General features: G+C 39.2%; 1 protein-coding gene across 5 annotated transcripts; it reads right to left on the reverse strand.

Moving 5' to 3' along the window:
* Nucleotides 1-155: 155 nt before the first annotated feature.
* Nucleotides 156-20,895, reverse strand: MLH3 (mutL homolog 3). Of its 5 annotated transcripts, none has more exons than XM_032689962.1 (13): nucleotides 20,820-20,895; nucleotides 16,715-20,078; nucleotides 13,148-13,246; nucleotides 12,411-12,481; nucleotides 11,328-11,432; nucleotides 9,348-9,420; nucleotides 8,626-8,697; nucleotides 7,547-7,655; nucleotides 4,316-4,475; nucleotides 3,081-3,104; nucleotides 2,798-2,879; nucleotides 1,365-1,516; nucleotides 156-636 (listed from the first exon to the last, which is right to left on the reverse strand). In XM_032689962.1, exons 2-13 carry the CDS (start codon nucleotides 20,004-20,006, stop codon nucleotides 529-531), a joined length of 4,347 nt encoding a protein of 1,448 aa, XP_032545853.1. In that variant the 5' UTR covers nucleotides 20,007-20,078; nucleotides 20,820-20,895; the 3' UTR covers nucleotides 156-528. The 5 variants fall into 5 exon arrangements, with proteins under 5 accessions (XP_032545853.1, XP_032545851.1, XP_032545852.1 ...); XM_032689960.1 differs by lacking the exon at nucleotides 20,820-20,895 and adding an exon at nucleotides 20,599-20,793; XM_032689961.1 differs by lacking the exon at nucleotides 20,820-20,895 and adding an exon at nucleotides 20,575-20,793.
* Nucleotides 20,896-21,098: the final 203 nt, after the last annotated feature.

A 21,098-nucleotide genomic window follows, 5' to 3' on the forward strand; every position in this document is an offset into this window, starting at 1 on the left:
CCGAGGAGCTGGAGAAAGCAGCTGGGTGTGTCATTCATTGCCTAGTTAAATGTTCTTTTGATTCTAAGTTGGCCTATATATACTATGAAGCTGGTTGGTCCTCATTCCAACCACTGCCATGAGCCCAAAGAGTGAGTTTAGTATTAATTTTATTAAGAAATACCTCCCAATTTTCAAAGCACTTTCATTAAATACACTATTTCATAAAATACACAAATTCAATTCCTCTCTCTATTATGCAGAATCATGCTGTGCTTGCAGGAAAAAAGTGCTTTGCTTTAGTAACTGTGAGTTTCTGCAACTCCTTGCATCCACGAGTCAAGCGCCCAGACTTAGAGCACAATTCCTTAATGTTGAAGATGCTTCTCCAGGCTACAAGGGGTGGGCTTCTCCTGCCATGTTCTCCTGGCTGGTCTCTGCTTCTTAGGTCAGTACCTGGAGCAGAACTTTGGTGAATGCACTGGCTCAGAACTTGGCTCCACACAGGATATTGTTTAACAACAAGGCTCATGGATCATACCAACACTTCTAGTGGTTGCAGCTTACAGTCTTAACTTTTTTTGAATAGGGTCCTTTTTTTCCAAATAGCTGCCATGCTCGCACCATCTTCCGCAGTCTAGTCAAATTAGGTTTAGGCTGGAGGGAGAAAAATTAAGAAGCACTAAATCATCAGTGAGTAAATGAGCTTCAAGGTTTCTATACTCTTTGCCCTAATACTGTCATTCCAAAGTTTTTCTAATATCTAATTCAAAGTCCCATCTGACTTTCAACAGAATCCAATTAATAACAATAAGCACAGTAACAGCAAAAGGGAGGAGTAATGATTTTGTTTTAAATTTAAATGTAACTTGATCTAGTGGAAGGCATTCCTGCCCATGGCAGGTGGGGTTGGAACTAGATGATCTTTAAAGTCTCTTCCAACCCAAACCACTCTATGATTTTATAATAAGTGTTGCTATTCCTTTGTTTTTTCCCCATTTTATAGCATCTTACACTTTGAGGAAGTAGGCTTTTTTTTTTTTTAAATTAGCATCTTTGCCACTAGTAGAATATCAGAATTCATATGCTTTCTAAGTTTTACACTTAAAAACTGCCATTACTTTAAATGTATGCTTAACCTTAAGGACACTATTCAAGCCAATGTGACCATTCAAATGGTATATGGTAAAATCCTTGCTAAAGTGTTCACAGGACAGATGATTTATGTTCTAAAATGTTCTGACTGGTAACAATATGTAAAAAGTCAAGTAATATAAAGCCAGTGGAGGGGTTTTCAAACTGGCCTACTCTAGTTCTAACACACTACGTGATGTGCCTCTGATAATCCAGAGTGCAGATTACCAGAGGTGTGTCCAACACAGTACCTGTTCTTCCTGCTGAAGATGGTCTATGTCTGCAAGAGGTAGCATGGAAGGTCTTCCATGAGCACACTGGAAGGGTAGCTTGCAAGATGACAAAGCTTCAATAAGCCCACAGCTCTCCTCCAAAGTCAAATGCTCATTAAACTTAATAGCTCCTGAAAAATATATACAAATTCTTGCACGTGCTGCCAAAGAGAATTCCACTTCCCTCTACAACTGTGGTTTTCAACAAGGCATCTCCCAAAGGTTAGCTGGTAGGCTGCAAAGGCAACCCAAAGGCTGCAGTATGGCAGACTTGGGGCATGGGTCAATTAAACAGCCTGATGCATAAGGATCAGCTTTCCATGGCCTAAACTTTCACCTAATCCACATTCAATGGATGGTAAAATTATTAGGTTTTGGTTTTTTTAGGTGATGTCATAGGAAGCAAGTGGGCTTTTTTGCTTTTTTGTGTGTGTTATGGCTGAAGACCAGTTCACATATCAAAAAGTATTAAACCAAGACAGCAGCTAATATCAGTTCCACAGGCTTTATTGGTTCTGTGTGGTTGCCACTGACAGGCATCACTTCGGAGACCAAATGCTAGCCCTGCCAGTAAGTCCTTTTTCATAGGTGAGCACTTAATGGCATGCAGAGGAAATCCAAGCAGAACAGTAGGGAGTCATTTTAGAGGTGTTTGCATATTTTAGCCTTCACAGATGCACAAGACCATCTGCAATCTGCCTTCCAGCCATGGGACTTTTTTAGATATTAAAAAAAAAATATGTATTGACTGCCAGTTGTAGAATGCAGTGACACTTGAGAAAACAGATGCTTGTGGTTCATGTTTACCCCTACAGCACGATGTTGTTGATATTATATATAGCATCAGAACTGCTGCAAGAGCCTGGAGCTGCTACAGTCTACACCTTTAAGGTCCGCTCTTTGCCAGGTACTGGAAAGCAACAGTCCCTGAGAACATGTAAATTTTACTGCACTCCTTCCAAAAGTACCTGAGAGGTCACAGGCAGAGTTAAACTAGCACTTTTGATACTTAAAGGAAATAAAAAGTTTGGAAAGAGCAGCTAAGTTTTCTTTCCCACTTGCTTTCAAGCAGATTTCAGCACATTCCCCCTTGGCACTTCATAGAGCTGTTATTTGAATGGTTCAGAGTTCACAGAGATGACTGTCTCAGAACTGTATTCTACCTATGTTTCATGTGAAGGTTGGAAAGTATGTTAGGCCCATACATGAATAAATCAGAGCAGTATTGCTTGTCCCTCAGTGCTGTCCACGATAAGACTATTACCTCTTCATCCCTAAGAAATACACAGTCTATACTCCTGCTATATCTGCAAACACATCCTGAAAACACTGCCCCAGGGAGGATGTAGTATAGAAACAGAAAGGTTCAAAAAAAGAAAGAGAAGAATGAAAGAAAAGTACAGTTTCCCTACCATGACAGGCCTGGGAAGCTAACACCTTCAGAAACGTCAGAGGCAGTGTCCCTCGTGCTCCTCCTCCTGTGGTCTGCACTAGCTAAAAGCAGAAAGGGAACATTATCTTACTTTCCATTTAATATGAGAACAAAGAACTGTAACACAAAGGCAACTAAAAATGAGGACAAGCTAGTGGATTATCTAGTCCACCTCTGTCACCTGAGGCTGAACACACTCCCTTTCGTTCATGCAGTAAGCTTTGGATTGTTACAGTCAACTTAAGAAGCAGAGAGCAACTCACCTCAATTTGTTCTTGAATAAGCTCCTGAAAAGAAAAAAGGTAGTATCAGTTATTTCTCCCTTTCATCCCTCTACCCTACTTTGTCCACATCTGTGCATCATTTACTGTGTAACTGCAGAACCAGGAAAAATTATGCTTTTGATAGTACACTGACCACAGTGTGAAAGATCTAGGTGGAAGTCCTGACCTCTCACGAGTATCCTATCAGACTTCAGACCAATCACTTGGTTTCTCTCTGCATCACTTTCCTATCTGCAGAATAGGCATAATGGAACTCATCTCTCAGAGTGCCACAAAATGCATGTTATCTTTGAATAGCTGCCCTTTCTTCTTTGGATAATAACTAGTCCATGTGGATTTCATTTCTGATATCTAAAATGCAATGAATTCATAATTAATCCTGACTAGCTGCATCAAGATCTAATTAAAATAAAAAGGACTGCAGAACAGATCTGCCAAAATGCTCATGAGATCTTGAGGCATCAGCTAAGAATGAGTGCTCGTAATGCACACATCTGATCCCCTCCTCTGCCACTTCTGATACTCTTGACTCCCAAATCACATCAGGAGAGTGCATTTTGAGTTCTTAGCGATTACAGCAAGGTTGGAAAAGAAAATTTAATCAAATTAATCAACTTCTCTGTTTCTTCTTTTCATATCAAAAGAGACGTATGGCAAGATTGGACAGACTCTCAACTCAGCCCAATGTCTGAATGTGGTACTCCAGAAACAATTTTTAAGAAGTTTAAGAGCAGCTGTGATTGTGGAGGACGGTTTACAATGGAAACCGCAAGTAACCAGTTCAGAAATTTCTCCCTCACACTGCAAAACATCTGGAACAGTGTTTTTTAGGAAGCTGCACTGCCCATGGAGAGATTTCAAGAAAAGAACTTTAATATTGCTGATACCTAAATACCGTTTGTTAGAATTTAATAATTTTACTGTTCCTTCAAGCATTTACTGTTCATTCAGCATTTACAAGCAGTAAACTGTTGAAACATCTGTCCTATGTATAATTTTTCTTAGCTTTTCCACTATCCAAGTCTGAAACAGTCTCCTATCATTTCAGTTATAGGTCAGTGATTTCCATTGTGGGACTACTTAGCTACTGAAAGGAACGGCACTCGCATTGCCAAGGGACACCGTCTCCCTCCTAACGGAGATACTGTAATACCCGGGGCCATTAACACAGAACAAGACCTAGTACTGTAACTTCACCCACATCCATAGCTGACCTCCACAATACTTTTAGTAATAGGTTGTCTTTTCCGTCGTAATTCATTGGCTTCTCTTTCCATAAAACACATCGGCACTTTCCTCACAAGAATCAAGGAGCTGTTTGCCTCAGGAAACAATAATTCAAGACCCAAGTCCACCAAATTTTTGTTGCAGCATCTGAGGGAAAGAAAACCCAGAAATAAGACATCAATCACAGTAGCTATGTCTTCACAGCATAGGTAAATATTTCTGTACTCCACATATATTTCTTCCTATAACAGTTTCCCATCTCAAAATCCATGCATCATGAGATTCCAAGTACTTTTGCCCTTTCAGCCTACATTCGGACATGTTTTTCCATTCCAATAAAACATGTATTTTTCATGCTCCACAAGCACAAGATTTAAGAGTTCCTGTATTATTTGGAGAGAAGCTTTATGTCTAAATTTATAAATCTACCCTTTTTTGAAGATGCACAAGGTGCCTGGTTCAACACACAAACATTCCAAATATTAAAATTACACAGCATTAAGACTGCTTTAACCTAAAACAACTGTGGTTTCAAATGACATGTATTAGCAAATACTTAAAATGGAAAAAATACTGTAAGATATTTATAATGGTTTAATGAACTTTATATTCCGTAAGCAAAGAGAACACAGGGAAGAAAAACCTCCAGCTAATGATGACATATGTCAACCTGTGGATGGAAAAATACACACAAAAATGAGACTTCACAGTCAGATGAGAACTTATCTTCAAAATGAAAACAACTTTATCTTTTTAATTCAGGGAATATTCACTTAAAGGTGGTAAAGATCAGTTTTAGAAAAGAAATTCTTTGAACAAAGGAAGAAGTTAATCTAAACTTACTAAAATCAGTCACGAGAATAATACAATTATTAGCCTGCATATGGAGATGGCTTGTGTAATTCTACCCAAAAAAAGAAGAGCACACAGAAAGACAGAGAAAGCCCATTGTAGGAAAATGACAAAATCCAAGCAGCTATTGAAGTCAATCAGGTTTGGGTTTTTTTTTAATTAAGGGAAAAAATAAAGAAGGAAGTTCAAGAGAGTCAACAGAACAATGCATTACTACAATGCTCAGTCAACAAACAGAACCAAAGCTGCAGGTGAACCAGAGATCCAGCTGAACTATTATATTGCAACCATAGCTGAAGAGAAAGGTCTTTTAGACATGTTAATTTATTTCATTACATCAAAATTTACCACAGAATACATTCATAGTCTGCCAGTAACAATAACAACAGACTTTAGATTTTTACATTATACTTTTAATTCATTACCTTTTAGTAATGATAGTCTCACAGAGTGATTGCAAAGGGATGAACTGCTAACACATACTAAAAAATTATAAAGTCACACAATAAAAGTACTAGTAAGCCAGCACCAGTATAGCCCACCACTAGTAATCTTCTTGCTTATCAATTATCAGTCAATTATCTTAAACATTAACTGAAAATCACAACTGGCATCCCCTGTGCTGAATATTCAGCCAGTGCCCTTAAAAGAAAAACATGCCTTTCTGATGTACTTTCTTACTGATTTTTGTAGAATATTTGTGATTTAGCTGATGAAGAAAAGTAGCTCTCAGAATTTATTAGCTCTTTCAAAAACACTTTGATGCCGCCTCTTAAAAGCAGCTAAAAAAAGGAACGGAAAAAGTCGTCAGGCACAGAGAAGTAACATTTGTCATGATTTAGCAACTATGGAAAGAAGGTATGCTGGCAACAGATGGTCAATGCTCAACATGAATCTTGATGTGTATCTTCATGACTTCATTAATGATATGGAAAAGGGACATGGTCAAGCAAGCAAATTTTTAGAAAACATGAAATTATTTAGGTTAACTGAGAATAGAGACAAAGTTGAACTCAATCAGAATTTAAAAGAAGTAGAAAAATGATGAATGAAATCTGTAGGATGAACAAAAAAGGAATAATGAAAAATGACAGAAAAACCGCTCTTAAAGAAAAATAAATAAAAATTATCAGAATAATTTAATCTATTTCTACTTTTGGTTGGTTTCTACATAAATAGCAAAAATTAAAAAAATAACCCCCACAACTCTGTGTTTCTCTGTCATGATGATCAACAGATACATAGTTCATGCAAGCAGCAGTAGCCAAAAAAGCAGACAAAATATCAGGTGTGGATATAATAAACAAAAAATATGGGCACAGCTAAAAAGCTACTGTATGAAGCAATGGGATACCCTCACTTGGTATATTGTCTTCAATTTTGGCCATCCATTCTCAAAAGTAGATATATCAGAAATGGAAGACACTCACAGATGAGTGCAAAAATAAATCAAAGTTGAACTAAAGGCATTACAAATATTGTAATGTTAGCAAGATCATCATTAAGAGGTGGGAACAACGAAAGCATTTAAATATTATTGAACTATGAACAACACGGAGCAAGTGTATACTTTAACAGGCAACAATCTTAATAAGGTCTGATTTAGAAGCTGTTGAATTTACTAGAGGCATCCCAAAAAAGAAAAAAAGAACAGTAATGAGGTAGTCCTGATAGAACTTCACCTGTAAACAACGAATAATGCAGTGAGAAAAACCCCCACAAGTGCATGTGGCAGGTGACAGACAGGGATCTGGGGGGAAAAAAGTTTGATTACTGTCCAATAGATCTTCAACAGCCCAACATCAAATCTGTATCTAAACTGTTGCAGTACAAAAGTTAAATATCCTAATAGTAGTGAGGCCACCATTCTGAAACATTTGGGAAACAGTGTTCATTAACTACTCTTGGCAGGTGCCTATGAATAAGGAATGTATTTTTGAAGGATTCACAATACAAACTTTCCATACCCCATCCTTCTCTTCTCAAACATTATCTGTAAAATCAGTACCTAAGTTGACACTATGGGCACCACGCTCCATTGTGCACTCCCAAGTCCTGAGCCCCAGACAGCAGGAACTGTTGGAGGCTGCTTTGGCCCACACATGAAGGTTTATTTTCCCAGGGAAATCAGAGCACATTACAAAGGCACAGAAATGGCACACCACAGGGTTTTGACTCGAGATGTTGTAACAACGTGCCGAAGAAGCATATCTATTTTCCTCAGCACAGACAGAGCCAATTGGGCTTGGCTCAGGAAAGAATCAACAACTTCTCTCCTGAGCTTCATGGTAACCCAGCAATACACAGAGATCCTCCTGGTCAACAGAGACATCCCCAAAAATTTAGAACTATTTGCCATTACTAACCGTAGAAATCTTCTTTGCTCTTCTGTAACTTCAATCTCCAAAGGGGGAGAGATGGAGGACGACAGTATTTTCTTCTTGCCACATGCTGAAGTTTCCTTCTCATAGGAATCTGTGAATGAAACAGTTAGAAGTATCCCCTCTTAAAATATTTACGCAGGCATTACCCTTAATGACCCTCTGGTTTGGCTTGTAATCCTCTGCTTGGATTAAAAAGTGACCACAGAATGCCTTCTCCTGAAACTTGTGGAGGACTGGGAATGTCACAAACCAGACATCCAGTCTCTGGGGAAGGGCTGGTTAATGCCACTTTGTTTTTTCCCACCAGTTTCAAAAAAGAGTCACCCTAAATAGCAAAAAAACCCCACTGATATATTTGGTTCAACGTGGAGCAATTTTTTCACAGAAAAGTCCAATATAAATGGAGTTAAAATACTATTCATTAAGCATTTCTCCCTTCAGTCTTTAATTTTTTCAGTACCTGACCAAAAAGAGCAGAGTTCCTGGAACACTCTTTGCAGGAACTACGCAGTATTTGTTGATGAAAGAGAAGGTCAACGATTTTAAAGTACTTGATGGATGGCTATTGTGCTTTTTAACACTGAAACCAATGGCTAATGAGCTTACACAGAAGACTATTATCCCTTTGCAAACAGTTTCAGACTGTGGAAATTTTAAGCTTTAAGCACAGTATTCAGCTAAAAAGGAACCAAATGAACTATGCTCTTTACTCTGCATACCACGTCTTATTCTTCCCAGCATAACCACATAAACTTATTGATGTTGTTCTATTTCCTCTTCATTGTTTTTCCTATCAGTCTTCCTGCTCTTTCATTATGTCAGGACTATTTTAGTTCAATAGTTCTGTGGGTAGGGAATATATCTTCTATTTTTGGAAATGCTGTAACAATTTTCAGCTGCCAATATTATGACTGCTACAGATACTGAATGTCTGCACTCTCCTAGGGATCAGGATAAAGATGGCAAATGAATATCTTATTGGTTCCATACACCCTAGACAGCTCATCTGTACTTTTCTGTGCTCTGATTATCTTTTTTTCTAAGACCACCTGAATTCTCACCTGCAATAAGCTGCTCCAAGCGGATCCGTTCATGAGCTGCATGTTGGTCCACCAAAATTAAGAGGTTTCCATCTAAAAACGTATCACAACAGATGAGAAATAGGCAAATTTGTACCAGACAACCACACGGATCAGGAAGAATAACCACTTCCCAAGGGCCACATTTAGAAGATAACTATCAGCCTGTTTCACAGAAACAAAGTGAGGAGGAGGCTGTGTTGGCAGAACATAAAGTCACTATAGAACAGAAATTTAGTGATCCAAATTGGTGGTTAAATTAAGGTAATTAAATTGAGTCAGAAACTCTTGTCTATTGACATCTTCATCTAACTTCATAAAGAAAGCTGAGTCATCCACAAACTGTTCTTTTTAATACAGTCTTTTAAAATGTTACAAAACGTACTGATTTTGAATGCCTTTTTTGTACAGCTTCAGAGAGCTTCAACAATGAGTATGTCCAGACACTGTGAACTGAGTCTGAAAGATGTTAGCAATTTGAGTACAATCTATTTTTATAACATTAATCTAAAGGCAGTAGGAACACTCAACAACATCCAAAATAAAGATAAAGAAGATCCAAGAAATTTCAAGCGAAGCCAACATTTTCCTCTACTCAGAATATCATCCCAAAGCAAGAAGAGATTACAAAGAGAACAGTGTTCCCTCTGCAATCTAACCACACTTGACAGTCAACATAGCTTCATGCTATCAACCACTCTTACCTGCCTTTTTATCCATTTCATTCCTAGTGTTAATTAAACAAGCGATAAATTTATTGTCCACTTGCTGAAGAACCTGTAAGATACTCATAAAAATCATTACAAAGCAGTAAAATTATTTTTAAAATGAAGGCAAACAAAAGAAACAACAATCAAAATGGATCAAGAGCAACAAATACCTAGCAGGACGACTAGGGGAGTGGAAACCACATCTTTCCCAACCCAAAAGGCTTAAAGGATTTGGCCTAGCAAAACTAGACTGGGAAGGTATATAGTTATTTTTTTATAAATACAGTGGGGGACTAAGCATGGAAAAGGCAGAAATTATTTAAGTTAAAACATAATACCAGCAGAAGATCAAATTACCATTAAATGGTCGTGAAACAGTTTCATCTGAAACAGTTTCATCTGGAGCTAAGAGAAAGTTTCAAAATATAAAAAAAAATAATTCTGGATCAATTTTTTCAAAGATAGTCATAAGGGTAAGCGTGCTAGTTGTTCTTGAAGGTTGTAGAAACCTCCTTGAGTTGGGAATGAAAGCTGTGCACAGTGACTCAGAGTATTTTAATTGTTGATACCACCAAAAGAGAATGAAAACAACCCTTTTTAACCTGCTGATCATCTGCAGAAGACAGGAAGCTTTTTTCCTCCTCATTTTTTGATGTAGAATTTGCCTCTGTGTCTTGATTTCACCTTCCCCTCAAGCATCAGAAATCAACCAGAGCAACTGAGAAGGGGTGCACAATGCTTTCAGTATCTTACTGTTAGATTTCAAATATTCAGATGAGATGTTACAGAGGAATTTCTCCCCAGCTCATATAGACAGAGCTCACTCTGAATTCTCTGTCTCACAACATGTGCATTGTTCACCTGCTAGGTAAAAATGAATGGATGATTCTATTTCTTTGCAGGGATGCAAGACATTAATGATTTTTTTTATTCTTTTCCTGTCGCACGACACAATGTTTTGTGCTTTTGGTCTCTTCTACTGATATTCTCAAAACTGCTATAGGGTACTGAAGGCTGTATTCAGATTTTTCAGAGGTGGGAAGTAGTAATGGTACCTTCCATTTTCCGTCTTTCCTCTCCTGTCTTTGTGAAACATAAACTGTTCTCTACAGTAACTTTATTTACTCCTGTTATTCCTGCACTCACAACATAATTAAGGGAATCATGTGGATCCTTGTCCACCCTAGAGATCAACATTACCATGCCCCAGTCAGAACCTGCAATCTTGAAGTCAGCAACCTGACTCCATAAGAATAATGCTAACTGGGCCTGTAAGCCTTTTGTCACTGGGATGCAAGAAAGGGAGAGAATCCACTCTGGCATTTCTACCCAGGCAAACTATCAAAGAATGTAAGTTGAAGCCATACATTTACATTTGCTTTTAAGTTAATATTCATAACAACTGATAAAAAAAGCACTAAAACAGTTAAACTTGATGTTATGATGCCATTTTGCCATATTTAAAATTCACTTTTAAGGGCAGATATAAATCTTAAGGTGCAATTTCAAGTTTTAAATCTGGAATTTGCTTTTGAAATCACTCTGCTGGGGAATTAAATTTCTAAGGTCAACAAAAATGGAAGATACAGGACAGAGATTTCAGATAAATGTGAACTAAACAAATGCCTACAACTGTCCATTGCTATCATTTAGTTAGTAGTGTTTCCAAGCAGCAGTAGCAGGGCTCTCTCTTGATTTTGATTAACCATACTAGTCAAGTAATTTTAGAGTCACTTGCAGATAGCTGATTAACCATGAGATGATACTAATATCTGGCATGACATATGTGCCTGCTGTCATCACACAGCAACCAAGAATTCTGTTAGTGCTTGTGAAAATTAGTAATATGATCTGTTTTCCTGAATATGTCTTTCCTACCAGGTACAAACATCAGCAAATCCTATATGCTGAGTGGGAATTTGTAGGTGAAAGCTAGTAATACAATAAAACCAGTAATAAAAGATTATATTGTACCTGCATTGAATGAACCATGTCTTTAGTGAAACGATAAGGATACAAGATATTGTGAATTTTCACAGCCAGATTGTCGGCCTGACCACTGGTCACATCAACTGCAATCTGTAAAAAGAGAATTACAGATCAAACAGCCTGTAAGGGATATGTCAAAAAATCCCAAACACATATTGATTACTCAAAAAAACCCAGTTTTAATAAAAACTGGAAATAACTGTATCTTCCAAACCGAGCTTTCTACACAAGAATAACACTAGCTAAAAAGCCATCCTGCAATCCCTCTGCTTCTATCCCCAAATATTTTTCCCATCTGGATATTACCTGATAACTTCAATGCATTCAGCTGATTTCAAGTACCTATAGCAAAGCTGAAGTTAAATATCAGCCTACGTGAGCTCTCAGTGGATCTCATTACAAAAGATGTGTTGCCCTGAAATGAGTCAGAGCACACGTCACCGAAAGGACTGAACAGAACTGTTCCCTTCCAGAAACTCACCAGCAGGTGGTTTGCTGCTCCATCCCTATTGTTTGCAGGTGGAAATGGTTACATACATATGTTTATATGCACACAACATGAGGATTAAAGATAATGCTACCTCATGACAGCAAAGGAAGTTTCTCAGAAAGCTCCAACATTGTTTTTCTCTCATAGGCTGTAATCCTGCCAGGCTATAAAAACAGCTATAGTAAAATACACTTTTAAGACCCGTTGCATCCCAGAGAAAGAAACCTGGGTTTCTGTCCACAAAGTGGACAAACACTATATCACTATGTTGCCATTCAGTAGCTTTTGATTTTAAGACAACTATCTCTGTAGAGGGAAGACAGCTTATAATGTTTTGCTTTTAAAACGACATAAGGTAAAAGATTAGCCTGATACCTGCATCTCTGACTTTGAATAAATCCACAACGACTTGCATCTAAACAGTCTCTAAAAACACAAATCTGCCAGGTCTATTGTCTAATATATCTCTGAATAACTTATATGCAACAATTACAATAATTGCAATTTTGGTCCCAATGTCAGAAAATAACAGGTTAAAATGATTCCTACTTTAGCATGAGATGCAAGGTAATACTTACCTCTGGGCAGGGAACAAAAACAGGATTATCCCATTCCAAAAGCAATGACTGGAGAGACTCCCCTTTAACATCTAGGAAAGAACACATAGATAATACAGGGACTATCACCATCTGTCAGCAGAAGGTTTGTTGGGTACCTCTATCTCACACAAGTATTATTTAATTTTTTCCTTCCATAAAAAGGGAGAGAGTATACAAATAAATAAGGGAATGTGAGACTAGGCTTCTGTACTGTCTGCTTTAACTAGGAAGGGTACTGTGCAGCTTTCTGACTCCTAAAAATGCTGCAGCACAATTCAACAGGCCTGGAAATGGCGGGGGGGGGGCAGTGTGTAGGGAAAGAAAGACCTGTTTAGCTACCCACTCCCTCTGGACAAAGTTACATACCAAAAAGATTATTTCATCCTTTCCACTGCAAAAAAAAAAAAAAGGTGAGGATTGAAGCTATTTGTCACATTCCAAAGTTGGAATGAGTACAAAGAAGGGATTAGGTAATTATTCTTTAAACTACTGACAGAATTCAACAAAGAACTGGGTATTTCATCCTGTAAATAAGTATCCCCTAACCTGCCTTCAACCCTAAAAGTTTTTTTTTTTCCAGTTCTAGATTTGAGATGACTCACACAGTCCCATTGTTAACAGACCTTGAGTAATTCTGGGTTCCTGTTGGGACATCTGGGAGAATTCTTTGATTTGTTTTTACCACAGAACACTATGTCCTGGAAAGCTGGCCCTACCTCTCAGATCCTGGCTTGCCTGAGTCTTCTCATTTTGAGGTCTAGGAAGGAAGGGTAACACAATCTCACTTCTAAAAGGATGGCATCTGAACTGAAACCCTAAACACAAAATAAATGTACTGCTGCAGAATCAACAGCATGCAAAATTACTAAAAGTTATACAATTATTATATTCTTATAAAGCAGTATGTGCTTAGCCCTACACAAATTAGAGCATCCCACAGGTTGTGCAATATTGACACATATGTAAAAAGTTGAGAATTATCAGACACACCTGCATCAGAAAACATATTTAGAAATATTACCATGGCTTCTGCAGGACTGTACTTAAAAATTGGCTGCTGCTTTAAACTGGTAGCAATTATTTCCAGAATTAGTGCAATCAGAAGTGTCATCCCCAAGGAAAAAGAGGACACATATAGTAGTCTACCAGAGATTAAAACACTGTTGAATTCCCTCTATCGAGGAGTAGCAAAACTGTCAATATATCACCATTCCTATCAGTATTTAATACAGTTATCAGGAATTTGTAAAACTGAAAACCACAAGTCAGTGAGCCCCCATGAGATATCACAAAATTAGCCTAACAACATGTTCCTACTCACCCAGAAATGATTTAATATTACAAACCTGTATTGTTATCAAGAGTATTAAGAAAAGTGGCTCAGATTTCCAGCACAGTGGTAAACATTTCACCCTTCCTTTAGTACAATTCAGACTTCTATTCTTTGTGAAATAATAACGAATTAATAAAGTTCCTTTCTACTGAGAAATTAAGGGTGTGCATTCAGGAAAAGTGGCAGAGTGATAACGCCAAAGAAAAGCAGCTGTGTGCTGATAAGCTCAGTGTGAAAAGGCTCTATGAGATCTTAGACCAGGCCACAGACTCCTGACTGTTGGCTCCATTCCAGTGAGGATCAGTGACGGTCCTACCCTGGGGACTGAGAGTCCTTTGAGAATCCAAACCAGCAGCCCAGCACCGGAGAGTAACTCAGTATCCCATTGTCACAAAACCCAGAACAGAGGACAAGATGGCCTGACATGGTTCCTGGTAAACTGTGGCAAATTGAAGAATGCTGCCTAATTCAGACTTTGACAGAACTTTTATAGCTACTGTCATGGAAAGATACTAACTCTCAAGAATCTATCATTTATATCAACACAAGTCCAGTATTTTATACATGTAAAGAGTCATCCCCTTGTTTCTTCTTGCAGGGAAAATCCTTGTTCAGGATATATATTGTTCATAAAGTTAGGATTGATTTTCTTGCTCAAAGGCCAGTGAGATTTCAGAGCTGGCAGAGATATAATTAATATGATTCTTCTGACAAGTAACATCAAAAAAGGTGTTGAGGATAACAATGTATCTACTTTATACAGGCAAACCCCGTACAATTACCATACTTGAGCATTCATTTTCACTTTCCTCAATTAGATCATTAGGATATACTAGTGTAAAAACAGAGAATAATATAAGTAACAAAAATTGCAAACATAGCTGGTGTAGCAACGAAGATGAAGTTGAACTGGGATGTTATCCTACTGCAAATGCATTATTCAAAAAGGCATCTGATGGTGAAATGAAACCTGATAAAATTTCCTGTAGCGATCAGTTTAATCGGTACAAAGATGTCAGACTCTAACCTACAAAATCTAGCATCTTTGTTGAGCACGTGGCTTGTGACTGGAAAAGATGGCAGATGGCTACTGCTGTCACGGAAAAGAGGATATGCATCATTCTTACCTCCTTCTACCTGTCAGTAACTAATTTCCCTAAAATTGTATATGAGATGCTGTTCTTAATAAATCATGGAGTTATGAAATTCTAAGTCAACACCATGGGCTTATTGACACTACTTTAAAGAGCAAACTGAAAGCATATATAGCAAGTGAAGAAATCATTCTGCTCCTGTGCTCAACGTCGGGAGATGCGAATGTTGTGTTAAGACACAGTTATGTTTATTCCTATGGCTCAAAGGAAGGACTATCCTTTGCTTGAAAAACATGTGAAAGAACATATCTGTTGAACTTTGAAAACCTAAGATCTATAGGGTCTAGCCACAGTTCAAATACCTCGTGAAGGTTTGGGAGGTCTGACCCTCAATCTAAGAAAAGCAAGAAAGCAGACACATCACCAAAAAAGTGACAGGGTTAAGAAAGACTGGCACCACTGATACAACAGAGAGTAACACCAATGATGAGGCTAAAAAAGAACAATGGAGGTACCATGTGAGGTAAAAAGATACAATACAATATACATCTTGAAAGCCTAGAGACTATACATCATCTGAAAGCGTAAGGGTACGTGAGGTACTCTCTTTATAAACATGAATGCACTGTCCAAACATTCTGGATAGAAGGTCAACTTCTACAACTCAGGGCTTTGGCCAGCTACTAAACACCACTGTGAGTAATAAAATTGGCAAACCACAGAAATTAAAAGTGTTAGTCAAGGAGTGTATCTCTGTGCTTGCAAGTAGCTTTACCTAATAAAAACGTGCATGAAATTTTCTTCAATGGAACACAATATATATTAAAAATTGTTGGCATTAATTATTACACTTAAAGGGAATAACTTATCAATTGCAACACTACTGCACCAGTGTTTCTGTGACTAGTGACAAAGAAGGAAGTAACAGACAAAAATGGAACAAACCAGAAGCTATGAGGATTGATTAGACAAATATTTTACAGAACTATCTAGAAAGAAGTCCAAACTACTTTTTCAAAACAAATTATGCAGTAGAAAATAGAGTCTACATGAGGAATGGCTGCATCTTCGCATTAAAATTGCCTATAGACAGAACAAAGAACAACTTAAAAAACACAGATATATCCCTGGAAGGGAAAATTATCAAAGACAGTATTCTGCTGAGCCAGATCAGAAGGACGTGGAAAGTCAAAACCTGCCACATAGATCAACAAAGACTCATGAACACCATACCCCTGGAAAACCAATACAAAGCAGTGTCCTTTTGCTAATGGAAAAGCCACCAACAATGCTGTACAACATCTGCTACAAATTGTGAAGGAACAGCCTGCCTTCCAAATTCCATGGAAAGGAAACTACACATTCACAGTGAAGTTAGATTTTTGTTCATCTTTCAAGGGTTGCTTTAAATTTTATCTGCAAACTGAAAAAAGATCATTTTAATACAAGTCTCTCTGCAAGAACATATTCTCAGAAACATAACTGTTTAGGACAAAATGGTAAAAACCACAGTATTTTTCTGGTATATTTACTCTGAAATATGTTTCTCACATTATATATGACAAGTACACATAACTGTGATCACAGTGAATGTTATGATGCCCAGTGATAACTAGGTAGCTGTTTGTTAATTGACGTGATACCGACATTTTTTTACCACTTATTAAAAATTATCTTTTATATCTTTAACATTAATATTTTACTGTCTCCATAGTTCCCAACACTTTCCTTTTTTCCATGCAGCTATTACATGTAAGGCAGTGCCTATTTCAGTATAAAGTCCCAGATGCTGTCAGCAAGATTATTTTACACACTTTTCCTCATCCCATTTTTACAACCACCCCCACCCCTCTTACCATTCTCTGAAACAACATTCACAGCCATTGTTGTGATATCTTGAATACAGGCAGCTTGAAATCTTTCACTAGGAGGAGTGCCGTAGGTGCTCAGTCCAGTTGCTTTATTGATGTATATTGTCTTACCCGAAGAAGCATCAAAATCTTGCAGCCAGACAGAACAACACAAATCACTCCTGGAATTGCCTGTGCTTGTGTTGTCTGCAGAGAATTCCAAGTTACTTGGTAAGGTCACATGGGGAACCTCAGTATCTTTATTATCTTGTTCTGAGGATTCATCTAATGTACTTTTATCTTTACAGATTGTGCTAGTACAATCATTTTTAGCAGGCAATGATAAAATACTGCCTGAAGAGACTGTGTATTCCCCTTCTACACTGCTGAGTGGTGACGAGCTGACAGAACTCTTCACGGACTCTGCTACCGCATCATCTGATTGCAAGCACACAATCCCCTTAGAAACACTGTCGTTACGTTCTCCCACTTTTTCCACCGAGGATTTATAAGTTTGACAAGCGTTATACAAAAAATCATTATTTGAGGATTCAAGATCAAAAGAGTGGTCATCTTTTCTATTTGAGTCTGTTTGGAATTGTTCACCCAGTTGTTCTACTTCTTTGTGGTCAGTTTTCAGTCTAGACAGTTTGGATGATAAAGATCCTGAAGATTTTTTACAACTTGGGGTTTTTTTACTAACCAGGGAATAATCAGACAATGTCAAAGGACTCTGACAAAGGGTTCGTTTGTCCTGTGATGTTTCTCCACTGCAAAATAAAGTCTTTTCCAAAGAACCAAAAGCTTGGCTAGTGTTATTAGAATCTGTACCTTCCACAGGTGGAATTTCACAAGTGCTCAAGTTACCGCGATTGACACTGTCATTCTTTGAAAAGTCACAATTAGTTTGTGAATTAAGAACCGTGAGATCGAATTCACTTCGCTGTGACATGGGTGTTGGTACCATAGACTCGACTCTCCCATAGTATCTCCTGAACTTTTCTAACGAACCCAGCTGCGTGGACATGCTCAGTTTCTTACAGGACTGAGGCCTTGGCACAGTTATTTGCCTTCTAGTGCTTTTTATAACAATTTTCTTGTGAGGAATACCTGAAGAAGTTGGCAGTGGCAATTCTGTATCATTCAATGTTTCATAACCTCTTTTACTAGTGGCAGTAGGCATGGCTATTTCCCCCCTCACCTGATGAGACCAAGTTTTGTTCCTATTACCATCAGTCATGCATGCTTCTCTGGTATAAGAAGCTGTATATTCTTTATTTGTATTACTGGAAACACCCCTATCATTTAAAGACTGAATAGCAACATTCAATTTGTGGCCAAAAATATCCTTGTCACTGACAGAGCCAGGCCTACACTGTGTGTTTAATGCAAGACTTGCTTCTGTTTGTTCAGAATCATGTGGGGGCTCACTTTGCATAACACATCTTATGAGGCCTGTAGAGGACAGCTTTGATGGTATTGAACTAACAGCCTCTCTTCTGGCATCATCTATCACTTCAGCTGTTTCCCTGCCTCTTCTTGCATTACAGTGTCTCATCATTGAATTTCCAGAGACAGTTTCAGGTCCCACTGCTGTTTCAGTAGGGTCTTCTCTCTCGGGCAGTGACTGAATAACATTCTTATTTAAAACACAGACCTTATTGCTTTTCTGTGTTACTTTGCCTTGGTGGCTGCCCACATCTTTTATGTTATTCTGAGCACAATCCTGCAGGTCACCACAATTGTCTATTTCTCTTATTTCTGATCTGGCCCCTCCACTGAAAGAGGAATGAAGACTTTCTGAAGGTTTCAGATGAGTATCAGATGCTTTTTGGGAACTGTTAGTGTATTTTGGCTCCTGTTCTGAGGTATTTGATTTAATTAAATCAGAAGCTGTGTCATCTTCATCGGGCAATGGAATGTCTGCTTTATTGTTTCTAAATGGGTTAGATAACTCAGCAGTCTTCTGATTTGGGGTGATTTCATTTTCCTGTACATTTTTACTTGCCTCTGTAAGACTGGAATTTTTTTTTCCAGTAATGGCCTTCCTTTTGACATCTTTCGATTGCAAGGTACACATTTCATAGGAATCCACAATTTCATCACATGCTTTCTTGAAACTTTCTTGGATGCTCTTCTTGTCAGGGATTGCGGCCTTCAGAACTGGAGCGTTGTGCAAACAAAAGTCATTATCTTCATTAAATTCTCTGATGTCCTCACTACACGGTTCAATAAATAAATGTTCTTGTTTCAAAAATATTTTCACTCCTTCCTCTACGCAAGTTAGAAGAACATCCCAGTTCTGGAACTCAATTAGAGTCTTTGCAGGTTCCAGGCACACATCGTAGTCACTGTATGCACAGGTCACATTGAGAATAAAGATCCCATACAACTCTGGCCCACAGCGATGGTGGCCAGGACTTGAACCAGCCTGTCGGCTTGCAGGGACGCCTTTTGCTTTGCAAATTACACTTTCTTTTCTTAATAAAAAATCAATTAATTTATGTATTCTTGTCTTTAAAACAAGCCTTCTATTCACGTACAAGAACTGCATATTCTTATTGTAATGTCCCTCAGTACTGATAAAACCACTTATCTCGAATCCCCCAGACTTGTGATTTATTTGTCGCAACTTTTGGGATCTGCCCAGTCCATAAATTTGACAAAACCGAGAGCATACATCTCTTGTCTTAGGGAGCTGAAGCACCATACAACAAGAAACATCGTTCCTTAAAGAAAGGGAAACAGAAGGATGCATTAGCGAAACAGCCTCTACCTTCTGTCTCACTCTTTCAAACTCTAACACAGGATCCATACACTTTCTCCTCACCGGTAACTGATGGAACAGATTACACACAGTGACTGTAGTTCCGCCACTTGGTCTGTTCAATTCAGCTTCACATACTTCCAGTGCTTGCCCATTGTGAAATAGCTTCACAAAGGTTTTGGCTGTCCTGCTGGTCTTAGATGAAATTTCCACTACACTGGCCATGTTGGCTATACTTGCCACAGCCTCCCCTCTGAAGCCATAGAATGTTAGTTTCTCCAAGTCTCCCACTGAGCTGCACTTGCTGGTGAAGTACCTCTTTCCAATAGCCTTTAAGTCCTCTTTCCCCATCCCGGAGCCATTGTCCACCACCTGGATCTTAAAAGCTTCCAAATCCACCCTGATAGCTACACATGTTGCTTTGGCATCAATGCTATTGAGGACAAGCTCCTCAACACACTGGCCAAGGGAGCTGACAGTCACTCCAGAACGCAGCCTGGCTCGCACATCTTCCACCAAAGGTTTGATCATGTCAAAATCTGATAGATGAGAAACACAGGAAACTGTGGGGAGCTCACTGCTCCATGTTCCTTAAAAGAACACCTTGGGTGGAGAGAAAAGGGGAAAAAAATAAAATTAAAGAAATACAAATTGAAGGCCTGAAAAAACCTTTCATTTTTTGCATTCACTCTCATAAATACACTTTTCTTAGTTTTCCTGACATTCAGAGGCTTCCTCTGTGATTACTATCCTGCTCAGGCTCTGTCAGTGCCCTCAGGGCAGATGGCCAGAGCCAGAATCTAAGCTCATCACTAATAACATACTTGGTTCTCAAACTTAATGTACACAAACCAAACTCCTACCGTACGAGGAAAAACTCAAAGGACCTGCAAGCAAGAGTCTTCTACTGCAATTTTCATCAGAATTATCGCATAAATATCACCAAAAACTGGGCAGAGAGCTGCTTTCCCCACATAAATTCACAGTGCCTCATCCTGATCAAATTGCATCTGCTGCTACTTGTCGAGGAAAGGAGTAAAGCAGGCTCGGGAACGGGTGTCAGGCAGTGAGCAAGCTGTTCATACAAAAGGGAACCCACTATTTCCCAGTCCTTGACGCCTACTGGTTTACTAGTGGCCTTCGCCCTTTCTGGGGATCCGGCGCCGCCGCTGTGACAGGACTCCAGAGGCTCCCTGGCCCCGGGGGCTGAGGAGGGCGCGCTGCCCGGGTTCGTTCGCGCCCTCCCCTCACGTCCAGAGCCCTCTCTCCTCCCCGTCCCGGCCCCGTTCCCTCAGCACCCTCCGGACCGGGGCGCTCCCGCAACCGGCGCGGCGCGAGACCAACCGTGCCGGGCCGCCGGGCCCGCGTGCAGCTCCTCCCACAGGCCGACGGCGCGTGCGCACCTGCGCGCGAACGAGGGGGAGAAGGGGGCTCTAGAAGGGCACGCCGGGAGTTGTAGTTCCCGCCCCGACCGGAAGCTCTGCACGGCTGTGGCAAACACGCCTTCCCCCGGGCCATTCCCGCAGAGTGGCACCGGAAGGCTGCTCGGGACAACCCCGCTCTCCCACCAGGGCGGGTATCTGCAACGAGATCCCGCTCCGAGGGCTGCCATCCACTCAGCCC

This window comes from Chiroxiphia lanceolata, chromosome 6 (assembly GCF_009829145.1).
Source record: "Chiroxiphia lanceolata isolate bChiLan1 chromosome 6, bChiLan1.pri, whole genome shotgun sequence".
In the NCBI taxonomy this organism is placed as follows: domain Eukaryota; kingdom Metazoa; phylum Chordata; class Aves; order Passeriformes; family Pipridae; genus Chiroxiphia; species Chiroxiphia lanceolata.

What these genes read in the sequence shown, in the direction of transcription:
- MLH3 (XM_032689962.1), bottom strand. Translation starts at nt 20,006, where the DNA reads ATGATCAAACCTTTGGTGGAAGATGTGCGAGCCAGGCTGCGTTCTGGA. An exon ending in TGAAATGGATAAAAAGGCAG is followed by an intron (nt 8,698 to 9,347) that starts GTAAGAGTGGTT and finishes ATACGTTTTTAG; the next exon opens with ATGGAAACCTCTTAATTTTG. An exon ending in ATCTTCAGCAGGAAGAACAG is followed by an intron (nt 637 to 1,364) that starts GTACTGTGTTGG and finishes TTCTCCCTCCAG; the next exon opens with CCTAAACCTAATTTGACTAG.